The following is a 20,463-nucleotide window of genomic DNA, read 5'->3' as shown; positions in this document are numbered from 1 at the left end:
GTACAATGAAATGTTTCTCTGTACTTAGCTCATTCACAGTCAAAAAATTCAAAGAAGATACAATAATATATATAATCCATACTGTGTATTTTCCATCTTTATGTGGCTTAGTTTTCTTTACTCCTTTAATCTATTTAACCTAAGACTTTCTGTACTGTTTCTCTTTAAAGGCTTTACCTTTTAAAAAAAATCATTTACTTCTTTTTATATCTATTTCTTCTCTTTCCCAAGCCGATGTACATTTATCAAACACTGTGACCCATTTAGAGGTCTTTTTCATCTGGATTTGTCTTTATTGCATGCGTATCTGTATTATTTTTTGATCAGAAACACCTTTTTAAAAAAATGCCAAGTGGGCATGGCTAGGACCAACTCTGAGATCCTGCCTATTGGTTCCGCTCAGTCCAACATGACAGAGGCATGTTCATGGCCTCTGAGACCCATGCACATCGCCCCATTTTCAGGCACACAACAGATCTGTGTTGCCATTAAGCAAGTTGTATCACTCTGCTCACAAACCCTATTCAAATGCTCCATAGCAGGACTTCCAGAAAAAATCAGAGCCATTTGTGCTGGCGAATCAGGAATCTGCCATTTTTAAAGAGGCGAAGTATTTACTGTACCTCTCTCAAAGAAGTTGTGGCACCCCTGCTCATTGTGAGCCCATTCTAAAAAAATATTTGTGGCTCCATGAAGCTGTGCTAAACTCTGTTTATTTTGTGTCTAGAATTCCTTCCAAAACTCTCTCGTGTTTTATGTGAATAATCTCAGGCCATGTTGGTGCGCCAATCTGTTGGCAAAGGTTGCTCGTTCGTCCCTGCTGCCTAGACCCAAAGTAACCACTCAGAAACTGTATTATTTAAAACACTGCTTGGCCAATAGCTTAAGCGTATTGCTAGCTAGCTCTTGTGTCTTAAATCAGTCCATTTCCATTACTTTATATTTTACCATGAGGTGTGTGATTGACTGATAAAGTTCTGGGGCACATCTGTCTCCTCTGGTGGCTACATGGCCTGTCACTGACTCCGCCTTCTTTCTCCTGTCATTCAGTTAGGTTTTCTGCCTTGTGCTACTCTGCCCTAGTACAGGCCAAAGCAGCTTCCTTATTCATTAACCAATAAAAGCAACACATATACAGAAAGACTTCCCACATCACTCGTACCAACTTGTCTTAGAATTTCTGTTGCTGCAATTAAAGACCATAACCAAAAAAGAAGGAGGAAAGGGCTTATTAAGCTTGTGTTTCCACACTACAGTTTATCATCAAAGCTAATCAAGACAGAAAGTCAAAACAAAGCAGGAACCTAGAGGCAGGAGCTGATGCAGAGGCCATGGAGGGGTGCTGCATACTAGTCAGCTTGCTTTCTTATAGAACCCAGGACCACTTGCCCAAAGGCGGCCCCACTCACATTTGGGCCAGGCCCAAATACATCCATCACTAATTAAAAAAATGTCCCTAGGCGTGCAGTCATACATGTAGGAAGAACATTGTATATGTAATAAATCCTTTTACAAAAGATTATATCATCTTTAGTCTCAAGTTATAAGAGCTCATTAAGAAAAATAATCACAAGTTTAAATTTTCAACACTGAAATAGTTACTGAAGAAAATAACAAAAGAAGGGTTTTTATTAAGGAAAGGTAAGAAGTTTGGGCTTGAGAATGTGATGTGCATATAGTTTTACTGAGTGGACTTTATTCATTGAAAGTTCAAAGCAGATTACAAGTACAGATCTTCATTTTGTGGAAGTATTGCCACTACCCTACTGAAAGAAGAGTCATGTTGATAGCTTCTGATTTTACCTTTATGGGTGTAAAAATGACAGCTTGACAAAGGCAGTTCAGAAAAATAAGTATATAATAATAAATGAGCATATTAATAATAAAATATAAAGCCATTAAATGACAGTGTACATTGAAGATTTTCATGCTTTCAGTCACTATTTTTTGTCATTTGCATTTGAGCATAAATTATTTTATGGATCTTTTTCTGTAAAATCAATCATAGTTGAGTAGTGCTTGGGAGATATTTATGAAAGTTTGGAAAACTTTAAAAAATTTTTAAAAAGTTTGAAGTGCTGCAACTTTTGAGATATAAGCCTTTATAATAAGAAAATACAGATACTGATTATATTTTAGAAATTCATATTTTAACATGAAACAATATCCACAAGTTTTTATCATTTCAGTTACAGACAGTTGAGGGAATGGGATAGTTGAGATGGAGGAAGGAGAGATATGAGAGCAAGGAAAGAGATATCTTGATTGAGGGCCATAGAAAAATTCCCAGGAATCCCCTAGGATGACCCCAGCTGAGACCCTAAGCAGTAGTGGAGAGGGTGCCTGAAATGGTCTTGCCCTGTAGTCACACTGATGATTATCTTAAATATCATCATAGAACCTTCATCCAACAACAGATTGAATCAGAGGCAGAGACCCACATTGGAGCACTGGACTGAGCTCCCAAGGTTCCAGTTGAAGAGTGAAAGGAGTGAAAATATGAGCAAGGAGGTCAGGACCATGAGACAGTTTGTCTGAGCTAATGGGAGCTCACCAACTCCAACAGGACTGGGAGTGAACGAACATGGGATCAAACTAGTCCCTCTGATTGTGATTGACAGTGGGGGCAGACTGAGGGGCCACTCACAGTGGCACTGGGATTTGTCTCTGCTGCATGTACTGGCTTTTGGGGATCCTATTTTCTTTGGATGTATACCTTGCTCAACCTAGATGTAGTAGTGAGGGCCTTGGACTTGCCACAGGGCAGGGTGTATTGTCCTCTCTTAGGATTGGATAGGGGAAGGGTGGGAGGGTGTGGGGAGGGAGTGGAAGGAGGGGATGGAGTGGGAATATGGATTGATTATTTTTCAAGTAATAAAATAATAAAAAAAGAAAAAAGACAGTGTGATATTCAGAAAAAAATTTAAATGAAATTCATTTAAAAGTGTTGAATAAATATGAGAACATAATGAATTTCTGTGTTACAAAAGTTATGGCATGAAAGTTAAGTTGCACTTTAACTATATATGTGTGCCATAATCTGAATTTTCTTGTGTTATAGAAAGCGATTTTAATAAGAAATCTAAAATACAAGTTCTTTATTCCTTTGTGGTGTTTTGCTATCCCACATTTCATTTTTCAGCATCATATTTTCAAGTTTGACTATCAAATATTACTTTGGTTGTTTTTATATATAATTTTATGAAAATTTTTAGAGGGTGGTGTGCTTGTGTATGCATGCCACCTGGAAATCTGAGGACTTTGGGGAATAAGTTCTCTCCTTCCACTTGATGGAAGGAGAGGGTCTTGTTTCTGCTGGACTGCACAGCATATGCAGGCAGACTGGGCACTGAGCTTCTGGGTGATTCTCCTGTCTTCACCTCCTGTCTTACCTCAGAAGTGCTGGAATTACAGGTGCTTGCTACCACATCTGGCTTCTTTACTTGGGTTCAGGGGTTAGGTTCTCAGGTGGGTGAGGCAAGCTCTTTAGCCCAGTAAACTTTTGGCAGCCCAATTTTATGGGCATTTTACATGTATGTTGCTATAATAAGAAGAAAGTGAACATTTTATCATGAGATTATTTGGTAAGCATATGCAAAATGTGTTAACCTGAGCACTTGTTTCTAATTTTTTATTAATTTGTCATTTTAAGAAAGATTTACAAACTCCAGATTCTACACTAGTGTTTGCTAAATAAACGTTTATTGTCATAAGCTTCCCAGTGTTTGCTTAAGTCTTGTATTCCTTTCGCCAGTAATATTGGGTTTGCAGGCTTACAGTGTGGAGGGTCAGGAAAGGAAGAGGGGGAGGGAGCTCAGCTGAACTCCATTGTTGGCTTTGGGTATCTGCTCTGCATCCTGTGAAGAGGCTTTACCTCATGCTTTGGGTTTGTTTTCTGTTTTTCTCTGCAGGAGTGTGGTGGTGCCTGTAAAGAAGCCACCTCCAGGGAGTCTAGCTGTCACTACTGTGGGAGCCACTGCTGCAGGAAGTGGGCTGCCAACAGGCAGTACCTCAAGTATATTTGCTGCCCCTGGAGCTACACCAAAAAGTATGATTAACACGACAGGTATCGTCCTTATAGACTTTTGTGAAGCTTCATCCTTTTTTCTCCGTTTGCCGTATCTTCATTTTCCCATTTGTTCTTAACAACTAAAATGCCCAGAACATACTTAGGGTTAGCTTAGTCTTGAGTGTGCTGCACTCTGTGCGACAACTTCTCAGAACTTGCTGCTGGCTCTAGGACACAGACACAGTGGTCGTTTCAGGAGACAGTACTTATCTTTTGTTCTGAGTTGTCTGAAAACATCATAGTCCATATTCAGGGTACAATCAGATTAGTGGAATACATTTGGGGAGCAAAAGCCGATTTAGATACTGGAGAGTGACAGGTGAAAACAAACTTATAAAGCATGTGAAGGTGCTCACACATATTAGTACTAGAAAATGGTTTTTTTGGATTGAACCCTTCAAGGAAAAGTAGAGTTCCCTGAGAACCTTGATGATTTGCAAGAGCCTCAGCTTTGTAAACAGAGCGTGTGAACAAGGACCACTGCCTCACACTGAATAATTCTGTTCTTAGGTTATGCCTGTGTCCAATTCGTTGTCCAGCTATTTTCTATGGTTCTAGAAATCAAAAGTGCCAATTTAAAAATATGACTAAAATCAATCTCTCTCCTCTGTCTCTGTTTTTCCTCTCTCTGTTTCTCTCCTCTCTCTGTCTCTCTCTGTTTCTCTCTCTGTTTCTCTGTTTCTCTCTCTGTTTCTCTCTCTGTTTCTCTCTCTGTTTCTCTCTCTCTCTCTCTCTCTCTCTCTCTCTCTCTCTCTCTCTCTCTCTCTCTCTCTCTCTCTCTCTCTCTCTCTCTCTCTCTCTCTCTCTCTCTCTCTCTCTCTCTCTCTCTCAAATTTCCAGAAATGTTCCTATTGATTATTAGATAAATAAATCCTTACCCAAATCTTTGTGATTCCATTTTAGGTATTTATACAGCGCAAGATGATCCCTGACTTTCCTTCCCTGACTATAGTAGTCTTCTGTTCTCCAAACTGTATAGCCTTGAACTTTTCCATTTATTATCATTATTAGATTCCTCCCATTTCTATTGATTTTGTAGCTCCTTTTGTGCTTTCTGTACCTATCTTGTTTATCATGTCACCTGAGCTGACATACCATGAGCCACACATTTATGGGGTTTAGTAAGTAGAACACTCTCTTAAACATATATACTTGTCTCGATCATTGAGCAGCATTAATAGCATTTTAAATTTTGTAAGTTTATTTTTTCATTTTTAAAAGTTTAACAGTATGGTAGAATATGTCCTTAGTGATGTATAGTAAATAAAGTCCTTTTTTTCTTACGACTGCAGTGAAACTGCAGTCCTTTTTGTCTTTGAATAAGCCAAGTTATGCTTTCTTATAATTTTTTATTTTAAAAATTACTGATTGATATATAACAGTATAAGGTTTTGATAGTATAAATATATATTACAGTAAAAATTAAAACTAAGCAATAACCTTCCTCCTTAATACTTGATCATATATAGAGAGCTATAAATATGAGCTAACATTTATGCTGAGCATAGTGCAGTTTAGATATTAGCCCATGGCACTATACAGTCATTATAATGGAAATTCAGTGAGCAACTCATTTTGTTGGAGTTAGAATAAGATATAAAATATTTAGAAACAGTAGATGTCCCTCAACTCCTTTAATGTATTCACATGACATATTACAAAAAAGTCTCTAAAATGGCATTTTCGTATCATTACGGAGAACCAATTATTTTAAAATCAGGTACTGTTTTACTCATGATAGGGCTTCTAAAGCAATCATTTTATCAAAGTCAGAATTTAATGCTGCAAAATGATAAAATTATGCTCTCAGTGCTTTGAAAATTATGCCTTAGATCATTAGGTTTAAGAATATTTTGCAACATAGCAATAAAAAGGGGATAAAATTTTCACATTTAAATTTGCATTGTTTTATCAAACTCATTTAATCTAGACTTTTTCATGTTGATGTTTTTTATTTATATCCATTTGTAACATGTAATTTTCTTAGATTAACATAAGTTAACTGGATTTTAATGTATTATCTATTATTTGAAATCATGGAATTTATTAGTATACTAATGACCAAATAATTTTTTAATTGTTGAATTCTTGTTAGCTATTCTAATGAGTTATTGTTTGAAAATCAAATAGAAATAAAATAATGAAATTATTTTGTTACATGAATTTATATTTAAAACTAAAATTATTATTTTGGGAACAGGTGCTGTGGATTCAGGGTCCTCCTCCTCTTCCTCCTCTTCTAGTTTTGTGAATGGTGCTACCAGCAAAAATCTTCCAGCTGTACAGACTGTAGCCCCAATGCCAGAGGATTCAGCTGAGAATATGAGGTATGCATAGAGATTTGCTTTGTTTACCAGTTTTATTCTCCCTTTTTAAGACACAGTGAAATACTCAGTGGTGGGAACACCTAAAGTAAACATCCTTGGGAATGTCAGTTAGCTACATACTCTTAAGATATTTGTAACTGCTGGGCGGTGGTGGCGCACGCCTTTAATCCCAGCACTCGGGAGGCAGAGGCAGGCGGATCTCTGTGAGTTCGAGACCAGCCTGGTCTACAGAGCTAGTTCCAGGACAGGCTCCAAAACCATAGAGAAACCCTGTCTCGAAAAACCAAAAAAAAAAACAAAAAAACAAAAAAGGTATTTGTAACTGCCTAACCACGGGGCTTGGAGAAATTGCTAAAAGTCAGCATTATATTTTCAAATGCAGATTGAGGTGACTTGATTAAAACTGCTTACAGAACTTTTAATTATTTGTAGTAGCACATACCGTCATTTCCAATAATAGTTCAAATGTGGAAAGATACTATATTAGAAATTGGTCATCTCTGAGTGATGACAGTTTAAACCATTAACTTTGAAAATAAGTCTGAAAAGAAAAAAAAATAAAACAGCTTGGCAGTGCATTTAATCGCAGCACTTGGGAGGCAGAGATAGGCGGATCTCACTAAGTTTGAGGCAGCCTGGTCTACAAAGGAAGTACCAGGATTATTACACAGAGAAGCCCTGTTGAAAAATCAAAAGAAGAAAATAAGTCTGTGTAATTTTATGTGATATGTATCATTGAACCTCAAATAGCCAGGGCTTTTTAGTTCATTGTAGTGATTAATGACTCAGAATGTAGTGCCCCACATTATGAAGTTTATAAACATTTATAGTTTTCCAGTTTTTATCTACTTCAAATAATGCTGTCATGTAAATGACAATATGGGTATTTATTATTCTCTGAGTATTTGCTATGCTACTGTGTATATCTTTTAGGCAAATAAAAGATTTAGAGTGGAATTGCTGCCTAGCTTTTCTGTCTACTGTGACTAGACTGTGCCAAGTGATTTTCTGTGCATTTGTCAGAGTTTGCTGACTCAAAAGCTGAAAAGAGAATCCCAGTTGACTCTTACCTTGGCCATAGTGCTGTTTTTTTTCTTTTCATTATCAATATGGCCTGTTTGGACCAATAGCAGATATATTCAAGGTATTTTGTTTTTGCCTGTGGTTGCCTTTTGTATTGTGTTAAGTATTTGCTTACATTTCCACACTCTGTTGAGTTGCATAACCAGCTGGAATGGCTTTTTGATAAACGCCTAACAAGAAACAGGGATAGGAAGATGGCTGGCTCTCATCTGAAGACTTCTTTATACCGTGATCTTTCACTTCTGTCACAAATTGTGACCTTATATTCTTGAATTGAGTTTCACACTCAGTTCTGCTGTAACTGTTCACCTTCTACTAAGCTGACAAAATTAGCTTCAGGTTTAATAACGACAGTAAGGGCCTTGAGGGAGGTCTTTGGGCCTTGCCCAAACTCTTGTAAAAAAGTCAGAGTTCTCCATGCTTCATATTTTTTTAAAACATTAGAATCAGGGTTAAAACACCAATTGTTACAAACAAGTGTGAATTTTTTTATAGAATGGAGTCTTCAGAAACTGTTTCCACAGTGTGCTGGACCTTTAATTCTCTTTCCATGTTTTCATTTCCAAACTGTGAACATCAAATATTCCTTTCAGAATTTTAGTTTTTCTTAAATAAATGGTTCTTACTAGTGCTTCTTATTTTGCTTTGTATCAGTCTTAATATGTTTCTGATTTTATTCACTTTTAAGGAGCTTAGTATTTTGTGTCTATACTTTTATCAAGTTAATCTTCATTTCAACTTTATTGAGATAATTTGTTTTCATTGCTGAAGCTCAATAAAAATGATAAGAATGTATATATTAATGAGATTTACTAGTTTATAATCTAGTGAAACCACATTGCATATTAGAATGAAAAAATATATTTGTCACCTCAGAAATTTCCACGGTCATATATGTAATTTACCCATCCGTGCAAGTAGGAAAGTCTTAGGTGCTTCTCAGATTTTTATTTTAGATTTTACATTCAAAGGTTTTAAAGGATGGGATCATATGATGTGTACTGGTTTTTTACTTTCTTCTTTCACATAGCTTATTAGTTTGTTGATTCATTTATCTTTGTTCATGACTGTTCTAGTCCTATTTATTATCCAACTATCATTCCACTTTGTTACTTATGAGTTTATGTGTTTACTCAATGATAGACACTGGAGTTTTCCCCGCTTTGGCATATTACAAATAATGTTTTAGAAAATCCTAAGTCTTGGGCTTGCCAATACGTTTATTTTTATTTTTATTTTTGAGTAAGAATAACTAAGAATAAAATTGCTGGTATGATAATAAGTAAGCACTTAAAATTATGAGAAAATGCTGAGCGATTTTTTAGAGTGGCTGTCATTGCACTCTGGAGCGATGATGAAGCATCCCATGCTTTTTACTTGTCAGAACTAGGTATTGTCACATTTTATAATGGTGAGATAATTATATCTGTTTTTATTGCTGCTGAGTGTTTTTGCCTGTGTTTATGGGTCATTGAACTCTTTTCCTGTGTCTTAAAATTGGATTTTTTTCTTAAAATATGTAGGAGTTACTAGTATACTCTTCATAGGTGCCCGTTGTCAGCCACATTCATTCTATAGACTGTTTTTTAATTAATTAATTGATTGATTAATTAGTTTATTTATTAAAGATTTCTGCCTCCTCACCGCCACCGCCTCCCATTTCCCTCCCCCTCCCCCAGTCAACTCCCCCTCCCTCATCAGCCCAAGAGCAATCAGGGTTCCCTGCCCTGTGGGAAGTCCAAGGGCCACCCACCTCCTTCCAGGTCTAGTTAGGTGAGCATCCAAACTGCCTAGGCTCCCACAAAGCCAGTACGTGCAGTAGGATCAAAACCCATTGCCCTTGTTCTTGAGTTCTCAGTAGTCCTCATTGTCCACTATGTTCAGCGAGTCTGGTTTTATCCCATGCTTTTTCAGACCCAGGCCAGCTGGCCTTGGTGAGTTCCCGATAGAATATCCCCATTGTCTCAGTGTGTGGGTGCACCCCTCGTGGTCCTGAGTTCCTTGCTCGTGCTCTCTCTCCTGTTAAAAGCTAGAACTTTCTATTTTCTTTGAATTTCAGTGTCTCAAATAGCATTTCTATTATAACTTCTGTAATAACTAAATCATCTTTGTCAACCACCGACGTCTTATATTCTTACTTTTCCCCCTAAAAGTCCTGTATTTCCCCTTTGATGGCGAAGTACCTGATCTATTTGATGTAGTTTTAAAACAGCTGGGTAAGCTTTGAGATTTGCTCTTAGGTACAGTGGTTTAAATTTTGTTTTATATGTTTCTTAAAACAAACAAAATTGGTGACTTTTCATTATGTCTTAATTAATCCTTTAGACTTCTGGAGCATTGTATCTATTAATTACTGTTCCTATTCGTCAGTGCTGTCTGTCGTGCACTGAGATCCTGAAGTTTTATTGTAACATTCTTGAACTTTTTGGTGTATCTTTAATAATATCTTTTATGTCTTTGATGGTGTTCAGTGTTAGGATTTCTCTTTGTCTTACCTCTAGTTTTTGTTTTGGGTTAATGGAGTTTTCTTTTCCTTTCTCCCAGTTTCTCTCCATTGTTGATTTATTGTTTCCTTCAGTTTTAGGTTTATTTAAGGTTTTAATATTGGAGTTTTAAACTAACACAGTTGTACTATTATTTGCTTATAATGGTTCACAGCAGACTGTTGTTGCAACCCTTGATCATCATACATCTCCCTTGTAGTTGTTTGATGGAGCTAGATTGTGGGAAAAGGTGTAATGCTTAAAGCCTGCATTCTGCTATGGTGTTCCATCCACAGCTTACAAATAAAATGAAATTAAAATAGATAGATAAATCAAAAGAAGCAATATAATACTATTGCTTTGTCTAAGACAGTCATTTTGCTTGCATTTATTATTTCTCATATTCTTAATTTACATAAATGTAGGGTTTTGTCAGGAATCATTCTCTGTATTGAAAGGACTTTCTCTAACAGTTCAAGCTATTTCAAATATTTTCCCAACATTTGTTTTTGTGAAAAGCCCCTAGTTTTCCTTTGATTTCTTCATGACTTTCTGACTTAAACAGAATTGTTGGCCTCTATGTTTTGGAAATGGATTTGAAATATTTTTTTCCAAGTCTTCAGGTTTGCATAGTATTTATGAAGAGAGTGTTATTTGTTCTGTGAAGTAAGCCTTTAGTCTCTGCTTTCCTCAAATTTCTTATTATCGGCATTGTAATAGTTTATTATGACAAATTTGGGTTATTTACTATTAATATTATACATGATGTTTTATATCTCTTGGGTACGTGTTTTTAGTAACTTTTATTGTTTGTGGAAATTCTTAACTGGTGGTCATGTATTTCTTTTGTTGTGTCTTTCATTTCCTTAGTTTTGTGTTGTGGACACATCAAATTTGCAGAAATCTAGTACTCTGTTTATTAATTCCCTCATTCTGCAGGCTTCAAGTCTTACACACTCAGACTGGACTCATAGCTAGACCACATTTTTAAGAAGACTGAGTTCTACTTTCAGATTATCTGAGGCTAAAAAAAGTTCAACTCTTATCATATGGGACTCATGAACCTGTTAATTATTGTCTGCCCAGACTGTACTTGGCACTCAGCATTTTCCCTTGTACTTGAACGTGGCTTGCTCTCTGTTGTAAATAAGGAGCGGCGGGGCTGCCTCCCCAACACCCCGGCCACCTGCTAGCTTATGCCCCGAAATAACAACACACAAACTGTATTCATTTAAGCACTGCTTGGCCCATTTCTATCTAGCCTCTTCTAGGCTAATTCTCGCACCTGGACTAGCCCATTTCTAATAATGTGTGTAAGCACCCCAAGGTGGGCTTACCGGGAAGATTCTAGCCTACGTCCATCCTGAGTCGGAGCTGCCTGGGAGAGCAGAGCCTGGCGTCTCTGCTCCAGAGAGCAGAGCTGTCGAGTCTGTCTGAGGAGTCTTACCTCACTTCCTCTTCCTCCTGTTTACTCCTCCCCCCTATGTTTTAACGTATCAGGGCCAAGGAGTTTCTTTATTGCTCAACCAATGAAATCAACAGATTGATATATGACACTCCCACATCAGCTCTCCTCAGAACCAGTAGAGTATTTCAGATGCTTCTCATTCTGGGATGCTGCTCTTCCTCTTCTGACTCCTCTTTCCTTTCTTTTTTCTTCTCAGTGCTTCTTCTGGAACCACAGTATTGTCTATGTTTTTATAGTTTATGTGTTTAGACTGAGCACACTTCCAGTCTTAATCCTCCTGTCTTAATGTACACATGGCCTATCTATCTGTAGGTTCTGGAGGTTGTGGCTTAGGTATTATTGGACACATTATTTAGTGTAGTGGACTTCAGGAATTTAGCAAAACTATAAGAGATTACTTCTTACTGTCCCAAAGCTCTTGAATTTCTGTGTGATAAAATACTTAAAATAGTATTTCTTAGCTATTAAAAATGTGGTGTGTTTATTACATTATTATTAACTAAAATCACCATATTGTAACATTAAAATTTACAGCTTTCTAATTCTAACACTGTATCCCTTCACCAAGCTCTCCTAATCTCCCCCCCATCTCCACGTTATGTAACCATATTTAACTCATTCTTCATATGTGTGATATTATGCAGTATTTATTCTATACATGATTTTTCTCATGTTGCATATTGTCTTCCAAGCCTATCCATGTTTGTTGCAGATGACATAAGTAAGTATTCTGGATGTGATCTATATACCACCTCTTCTGTATATACATTCACCTGTTGACAGACACTTAGATTAATTTCATATGTCTGTTGTCATCTGTACTAATGAAGCATGAACATCTTTAAAGTCACTGGTTCTTCACCTGGCTTACTTAACCCTTTTGATTCATCTATTGGAAGCATATTGTCTGTTTTAATCATATTTTTCATTTCTACCATTATTAGAGATTTATATACTTTTGCTTCTGTTGTAATACTCCTTTGCTCATACATGCTGGCTGTCTTGTCATGTCTTAATTCTTTCAGATGTTAATAGTGCTTATTTTAGATTCCTAGATGATTCTAGAATCAGATTTACTTATGATCCTGATTCTGTTAGCTTATCTCTGTTGTTGTTTTTTTAATGCTTCTTTGAATAGATTGTAATTTTGGTTTAAAATGAACTTTTGGGGTATGATGGTAGCATTTTAGTAGCATTGATGCCCAAAATGGACCCTATTCTACTGTGCCAAGTTTTTAGTGTTAGAAACCAAGTCATCCTAGTTTAATTTTATTTTTGTACTGTTTTGGTTATTCTCTGTGAACTGCAGCTCAGACGTTCTCAGTTTTTACCTTTTACTTGAGCTGGTACTGTTTTGCCAACTGTTCTCAGTCTTCTTGTTCACTCTTTGTAGGATGCTTGGGTTTTGTCTTTCAGAGAGGTTCAATACTTTGTAAGCCCTTCTGCAATCATAGTGTCCAGGGGCCTGGGCTTCTTGCCCTAATTCAGACTCATTCTCAGTCATGGGCAAATAGGGAATCTCACACAGATTCTGACTACTTCTCAGTGATGGGATCATAAAATATTAAGGTCTCATGATATTTTCTTACTTCATCCTTGGTTCATAGAATTTTCCTATTCCAGCACTAGCAATGTTTAGGTTTTCTTTTGTGTCCTGTATTGCCAGGTTTGCCAGCCTTTCCACAGCCTCCATGAGTCTGTTATCCTGTCCTCTGGAGGAGATGGAAAATGATTCCAAGCTATGCTTTGTTATTCCTTTCTGCAGTTATTGGAACATCTCAGCTTGCAGAAGAAGCAAAGGAAGTTTTTTCCAACTTGTACATTCTATCCTGTCTTTTTTCATTCCTTGGTGAGACTTATAGGAACAATCTGAAAGTAGTTTTAGTATCCTACTGCGTTTACCACTCTAAGAATTCACTCTCCCATATTATAATGCTCACACTTCAGAAATTTCAAATGCTAGCTGAACTGTTATGACCAGTTCACATAAAATCTTATGATTCTTCTTCCTCAGCTTTCACCAGCAAAAGCATGTTCCTGCATCCTCTTCCTATTGAGAAGTTACTGGTTTTGGTTTCAGGTACAAGGCTAGTAGCTGCCTGATAGCATTTATATGCTTTTGTGTCAGAATAGGATTCTGTCCATTGTATGGTCTCCTTTGTGATTATTAAGTGTGTGACTCTGGGTTTTTCCATCAGAAATAGATGTCCTTTATCTCAAGTTATTTGTTTATTTTTCAACTTACGTTTTCCAAAATTATCTATGAACTGAATGCTGTTCTAAAAGTACAATAAATTACTAACTCAGGGAGCAGTTCCATTGTGCTCCCTCAGCCCCAATAGTGGGGATTGTTCTGGATAAGACCACTTATGAAGGCTTGAGGAATGGGAGTTGGTCTGAAAGAAAAGTGGCACAATTCCAAGAGAAGAACATTGCATAGGAAAGAGCCAGGACGGCAATAGCCTAGAGAGGTACCATCCTCAGTCCAATCAAGGCTCAGTGCCTTCACGTTTTCACTGGCCAATTTTGGTTGTAGACTTGGGTGAAAGAGCCTCCCTTCTGGGGAGAAAGCACAGCTCTGCTCAGAGCTCTCCCAGCACAAGAGTCACTTATGTACCTCCTGGGACGTTATTGTCTAAGAATATCTTTTAGAAAGCTTATTACCATTTCTATACCAGTGATTTAAAGCACAAATCCTGGTGCTTTGTATTATTGGGCTTGAGCCTCAGTCAATGCTTTATTTTCTTTACTTTATATTTTTGTCTTACTATAGAGACGTTTTGTGACTTTTTTTTTGAACTAGTTGACTTCAAAAGAGGAATGGTTACATTTCCGTGTTCAGTTATTTCCTTTCTATCTACCAAACATCCAATTAACAATTTCCAAAAATGCACTCCAAAAGCTTTTATAGTTTTTAAATACATCCCTAACAGGCATCATGTTTCTTAAAACATGAAAAATGTTTACATGGAATTTAGTTTACATTTTAAAGTAATAAACTTCTTATATAGAAGAATTTTGTTCAGCCTCTATCTACTTGCTTAATGTGTATATTGTACTCTTAAAATATATATTATTCTGTTTGGAAGAAATTAGGAGAAAATGTCAGCTTTTGATTTTATAAGATCATGGAAAATAAAATAAGCACACTTTTCTTTTTTATAACATAATGTTTTGCTTAGTGGTAACAACCCTAGAAACTTCAGCTTAAAAACTGTTTGACTGTGTATTACAGATTCTGAAATTTCTGATCTGTTTACCCATCAGCTCTCTAGTATGCTTGCTCATGTTTCCTAGCTGTAATTGAATGAAAGCCTGATAAAATGTTTAAAGCCAGGGCTTGTCAGTTCCTAGTCATAACATGTAGCTGATTAAACAACCTTGTATGGCTTTTCGACCATAATGCTCCATTTCTGTGCATTTTCCTAAACCTTTTTATTTACCTATGCCTACATTCCCTAATTCATATAGGAACATTTAATGGTAAAGTCTTTCTACCATGGAATTCCCTAATTGAATTATTTTCTATCTGCTGTTTCTTCTTGGTACATTATATAATAGAGTTACTTGCTTTAGCTTTACATTCTGTTGTTAGAGCTGCCCATTCCTTTTTTATTTTAAGGAATGAATACATTTAAGAACTTTAAAAAGCAAAATTATTTTTTTATATTTATGAAATTATGCTAAGAAACTACAGTACTACAAAAGAATTGACCTTGAGAGTAAGTCAAGATTGTAATTTTATAGTAACACAATTATAAAAATGGAATGTAGTAAAAGAAAATTAATAATATGTATAATTTCCAAAATGAGTATGGGTAATGACAAGTTTTCAAGGACTAGAAAGCAGCACGTTTCTGTGGACTTGGATTGTTCATCTTCCCCTATGCTGGCATTCCTCTTACAGCCACCACGACCTCAAATGTAGCCTCAAATGTAGCGGGAGGTTGGATCTTTGTTTGGAAACATTTGTTTGGAAACATTTAATAAGTATTGTAGCCATGGGTTTTTAGACATTGTTTTCTCCCATTGTTTAATTGTGTTTTATTTGTATAAAATCCTTAGAATTTACTGAGACTTTTTAAATACATATGAAAGCAAGTACCAATTTGGTGTAGTGGTGCACACCTTTGATCTCAGCACTTTGGAGATGCAAACAGACCTCTGTGAGTTTGAGGCAGGCTGGTCTACATATTGAGTTCCAGGACAGCCAGAGGTACATAGTTAAGGCCCTATATCAAAAGAAAAACAAAAGTGAACGGAAAAGAAAGAACCTAATTGTGATTTAAAAACAACAACATTAAGTACTTGTGCTACAGAACACATTGTATTAGATTTCACATCTATAGACTCTCATCTGAAGGTTTTATTTTCCTCTCTCTAGTAATTTTGTTAAAATTGTTGATAAATCACTTCATTTGTGGGCATTGTTTTTTATATGGAAATCAGTGGTACTCTTTCTTAAGAGTTTGTGCTCACTATCCAGAAATAGAGCCACTGAGCATCTCTAGTGTTTAGTTCAACACTAGAACTAAAGGAGAGTGAAGTCAGAGGCTTAAACAGGTTTGGTTCCAACCCAGGAACTCCCCTGACCATTAGGAAGTTGCTAGAGTGTAGTTGGAAGCCCGAGGGGCCAGTTCTGTAGTTACTGCACTTTTGTATTTGTGCGCCAAGTGAATGTGTTTTTGTAAATGAAGTAACATCTCAGAAAATCTGAAAAACTACTTATGTTCCCCCTAAAGTAAATAAAGCATGCTATTATTTCTTGCACAGTAATTTTTTTAAAAGTATTCCTTTTTTTCTATTATATGGTGTTTGTTTCTTTGTGGTTCTTGTGATAGCTCAGTCTGACCTAGAACTTGCCATTTTCTGCCCCATCCCCCTCATACTCAAATATGCCCACTCAGCCCAGCAGTTCCTTTTACTTTCTCTTTGAGAGAATCATTTACTTATAGGACTGAAAGGCTTGGAGTTCTCCTGGGCTATCATCTCTTTGTAATATATTAGTGGATAGTTTTCTCATGTACAGCGTGGCGCTTCAGCAATTTATACTGTGCTTTTCTCTGACCAAAAACAAAAAAGGAAGCCCGAGAAGTGAAGTGCAGGCCAGCGTTATGTGCCTTTTTATGTGGAAGGATCAAAGACCTTATTTGCCAAGGAATAAAGGGTGTCTAAAGATGAATTTGATTTCTGTTCCACTTCTTTTGATAAGTTATAATATGGATGAACACATATTTTACCCTCCTTTGTAAACACATGGTGTAATGTCAGTCTCTTCAGCATAGAAATTGTTAGATACTTTTCCAATTAGAATGTTTTGTGTAATGTGATGCGGAAATCAGGCAATATGACTTGATGATGGATATAAATCTACAGAAACTTGACTTTTCATATTTCTGTGTGCTCACTCATGTTAATTAAATACAGCTAAATATCAGTGCTTCTTTCAGAAATGAGCTTTAGAAAATATTAATAATTATCTGGATCTATCCCATTTCTACAGTTGTGATCCCTATTTATGCTTTCATAGTAGATGGAATTACTTTGTCTAAGAAGCTATGGACATGATTCTGCAGATGAATAGGATTGGGGGAAATAGGAGATAGAAAAGCTCTACTTTTAGTTATTAAAAGTCAAGGAAAATCTAGAGTGATGGTGAGAATTCTGAACCTTTAGGTTATATTAACCCTCTAGCTTTTGTGTTACCATTCCTTAGCATCAGTTTCTCTTTAGAGTGTCAGAGTGGTCCCTGGTCGATGTCAGCATCACCTGAGGCCTGCATGTATGCTCTCATAGTACAGCTGTATATGCTCAGTCAGAAGTGGGTGGCTGGGCAGTCTCTGTCAGCAGGCTCTACTGTGATTCTGCCACACCCTGCAGATGGCAAACCTATGCATCCCTGTTCACTCCTTACTCCATAGCTCCTGTATGGCATGGACTCATCTCATGTTATATTGATTTTGTTGTTGTTGTTGTTGTTCAATAAATCATTGTTGGATTTTACAAAACTACATATGGGTGGGCTTTATTTAAAAAAATCACTTACAAAACTAACTAACATTATTGATATCTCATTGTGTACTGGGTGCTTTTCTGCTTGGATTTTGTGGCTTAGCTGATTAATCTCCACTATGTAGATGTTAGGATCATCATTCTTCAGGTTGGCAAAGCTGATGTTCATAACATCACATGGCTTAGTCTGTGACAGAGCCAATATTCCGCCTTAAGCAGTCTTTCTCATCACTCATATCTATAAGATGTATATCTATAGACAAAATATTAACCTGCCTGTGTAATAATATTTTCCTCTCCCACTTTTTTCTTTACTTATAACATATACCTGCAAAGCAACCACTTAAAATGCAATACTGAGCACTTAAATACTATTTTAGGAATTGAGAAAGTAAGTGGGCTTAGGAAATGAAAATTTTACTCTGACAAAGGAAGTAACCCGACTTCCAGTTACTTCTTTAGTTGTCTAGCTTTACAGGAAATGCTTTTTGAGAACAGGAGTTCTTTGTAACTGGTATAGTGACCACACAGTAGGCCTCAAAGCCGTTTTCATTGATGTTGTACGGAGACGTAGAAGAACTCATTTTCCCCTGACATTCCTAGATTTGTGGCAGTGTCTTCGGCCCACTTGGGTGCAGAACTCAGGCTCTTTTTCACGGTATAGTTGTTCTCATTCAGTTTCAGTCTACAGACACTTGACTCCACAAAACTGTGTCCCTTCCATATTTCCATATGAAGCTTTCTGTGTTCCATGGGCTCAAACTGGACTTTTACTGTGACTTATAAATATTTTAATTTAGAACTAAAGTTTATTTGGCATTTATATTGAATTATATTTACTAGTCTTTATGTCTTAATTTCAACAGCATCACAGCAAAACTTGAAAGAGCTTTAGAAAAAGTTGCTCCTCTTCTTCGTGAAATTTTTGTAGACTTTGCCCCATTCCTATCTCGTACACTTCTGGGCAGTCATGGACAAGAGCTATTGATAGAAGGTATGATTTCTCTATATATTCTACATATTTTACTTTCATGAAATGTACCTATTAATCATGGCATATCTTGTGCATTTAAAAAGATATGTATTGCCAAAAGATATCATAGCTGCAGATTCTTATGAGACTGTGTGTATGCTTTCTCTTTACTCATTTTAAAATGCCACTTTGCAAAGTCAGTACCAATGACAGAATTCCAAATGAGGAACTTTGAAAGGTCTTGGCATGGGCAGCAGTGGCTCTTCAATTCCAGTCTTATTAGCAACACTACATCCTTCTCCTGGGACAGCATTTATTAAGCACTGGTCTCTTAACATTCCCTAATGTTCTGAGAGTCATGATTCTTCAAATGACTTTTTCTATCCATATGATGTTTTTAATGTAAGAAGCCAGTAAAAACATTGAGAAACACTGATGGGGATTTGATGAAGCTGTTGTCTCCTTTTCAATAGCAGCTTAAGTCATATAGTGAATGGTAAAGATTTAATTTGTATACCTATAGTAGGAGAGGAGCTTTGAAAACTAGAGCCAATGAAGCTTTATTTCATTTAAGCATTCAGTTTCTGGGTTTCAAAAAGAGAAGATCAGCATCAAGATGGCCCTGCACGTAAAAGAGGTTCTTTACACCCTTTTAGTGGCTTTCATATTTAGTGCTTGTGGCCTCCACTTCTATTGTTGTTCTGCTTCTGCACAGTGTTTCTAGGAGGGCAAATTGTGATAGTCAATGCCAGCCCATGCAACCCACTACCTTGGTGTCTTATTTCTACGGTTTACTCTGTGGTCTTTGGGAATTGCAGAGTTACTGTTAAATGAAGTATTTGGATGAGAATTAAATTGCATAATGCTTTTAAAGTTTCCAGACAAGGTAGCTTGGGATAACAGGAAAATAACAATGTCTTTCGACTGAAGCAATGTGGAATAGAAAGTATCCATAGAGAGCCAAAACATCTTTGTCTTCTCCTGAGTGACTCCTAAACTGACACAGTTGTGAGAAGATAGGAAAGTCACTGTTTCTGTCATTACTTCCACCCACAGAGTGATGTAGGAAGTGTTTCAGGGAAAAGGACTCTGATCATCTGATCATCTCACTAACTAAAAGCTGCCCCTTAATGAAATTCATGCTCTAAGAAACTTGAAAACTTCACCTTGGCCACAGGTTGTGTTTGTCTAAGTACATTGTTTCAGATATGTGTGATTCATTGAACAATATGTATCTCACGGATGCAGTGATACACCTGCCCTGAGTACTGTGATGGAAGGACCAGTTGCTAACCTCAAGGAGCTTACAGTCTACTGGGAAAGACCTATATTAGAACATATACCACATAGAGTATAGTGAAGCCAAGTGGCTGGATGACCACATACCCTCTTAGTGGGATCAGAAGCAGGTGTGGTCCTGGGCTTACTCCTGCCTGCTCTTAGAGCCTCTTTTCTCATCTTCACACAATTTTGAAGTAAGTGTCTCTTCCTTCTGTTTACTTACCATGACAACCCAGCTGTGTCTTACGAATTCCAGACAGACTTTGAGCCAGATACAACATTAGATAGTAGACTGTTCTAACAGTATCACAAGCACACTTTGAAGACGTTAGTCCCTTTCTTTTCAGAGAGGTTCTTACAACATTATTCAATTGTTTTGTTACTAATATCACTCTTAATTTAAACATTTGAAAAACTACCTGATTCTTCCTTAAATTATTTTCCTTCTACTTGATATTTACAGTAATTTGGTAAGAAATGACAATTTCTGAAAACACTAACTTGAAGCCTAGTTCTCCAAATCGTACTGCAAATATTTTATCACATTGTTTGAAAACCTGCTTAGATGGTGGGAATGATGTTACAGTAGCTAAAGGTAGAGTTGCTGTACATGTAGTTTCCAAGGGGATTAATGTTCATTGGTGCATTCTTTCTCACTTCCTTTGTTCATTTGGTTTTGTTGAGTGTATTTTCCTGAGGAGCAAAAAAAAAAAAAAAGCTGGTAATTTATGCTTTCATGGTTTTTGTAACATGCTGTTTTTATTTTA

The 20,463-nt window shown here is 36.7% G+C and overlaps 1 protein-coding gene and 1 non-coding gene across 5 annotated transcripts in view; both read left to right on the top strand.

Moving 5' to 3' along the window:
* The window catches only part of Nbea (neurobeachin), a 467,863-nt gene that overhangs the window by 173,712 nt on the left and 273,688 nt on the right, over window positions 1–20,463 (top strand). For 3 of the 4 annotated variants that reach the window (XM_050120187.1, XM_050120185.1, XM_050120188.1), the window contains 3 exons: window positions 3,912–4,066; window positions 6,270–6,396; window positions 18,309–18,436. In XM_050120187.1, the coding sequence (XP_049976144.1) occupies window positions 3,912–4,066; window positions 6,270–6,396; window positions 18,309–18,436 (410 nt within the window). The remainder of the gene's footprint in view (window positions 1–3,911; window positions 4,067–6,269; window positions 6,397–18,308; window positions 18,437–20,463) is intronic. The other variant, XM_050120186.1, reaches the window with a different exon arrangement.
* On the top strand, window positions 1,713–1,842 carry LOC126487486 (small nucleolar RNA SNORA69). Its single transcript, XR_007588403.1, has one exon. It is a non-coding gene; the product is annotated as a small nucleolar RNA SNORA69 (small nucleolar RNA).

Source organism: Alexandromys fortis, unplaced genomic scaffold, assembly GCF_014885135.2.
Source record: "Alexandromys fortis isolate MF-2015 unplaced genomic scaffold, M_Fortis_MF-2015_v1.1 scaffold_172, whole genome shotgun sequence".
Classification (NCBI taxonomy): Eukaryota; Metazoa; Chordata; class Mammalia; order Rodentia; family Cricetidae; genus Alexandromys; species Alexandromys fortis.
This window is presented reverse-complemented; position numbering and strand designations above follow the sequence as displayed.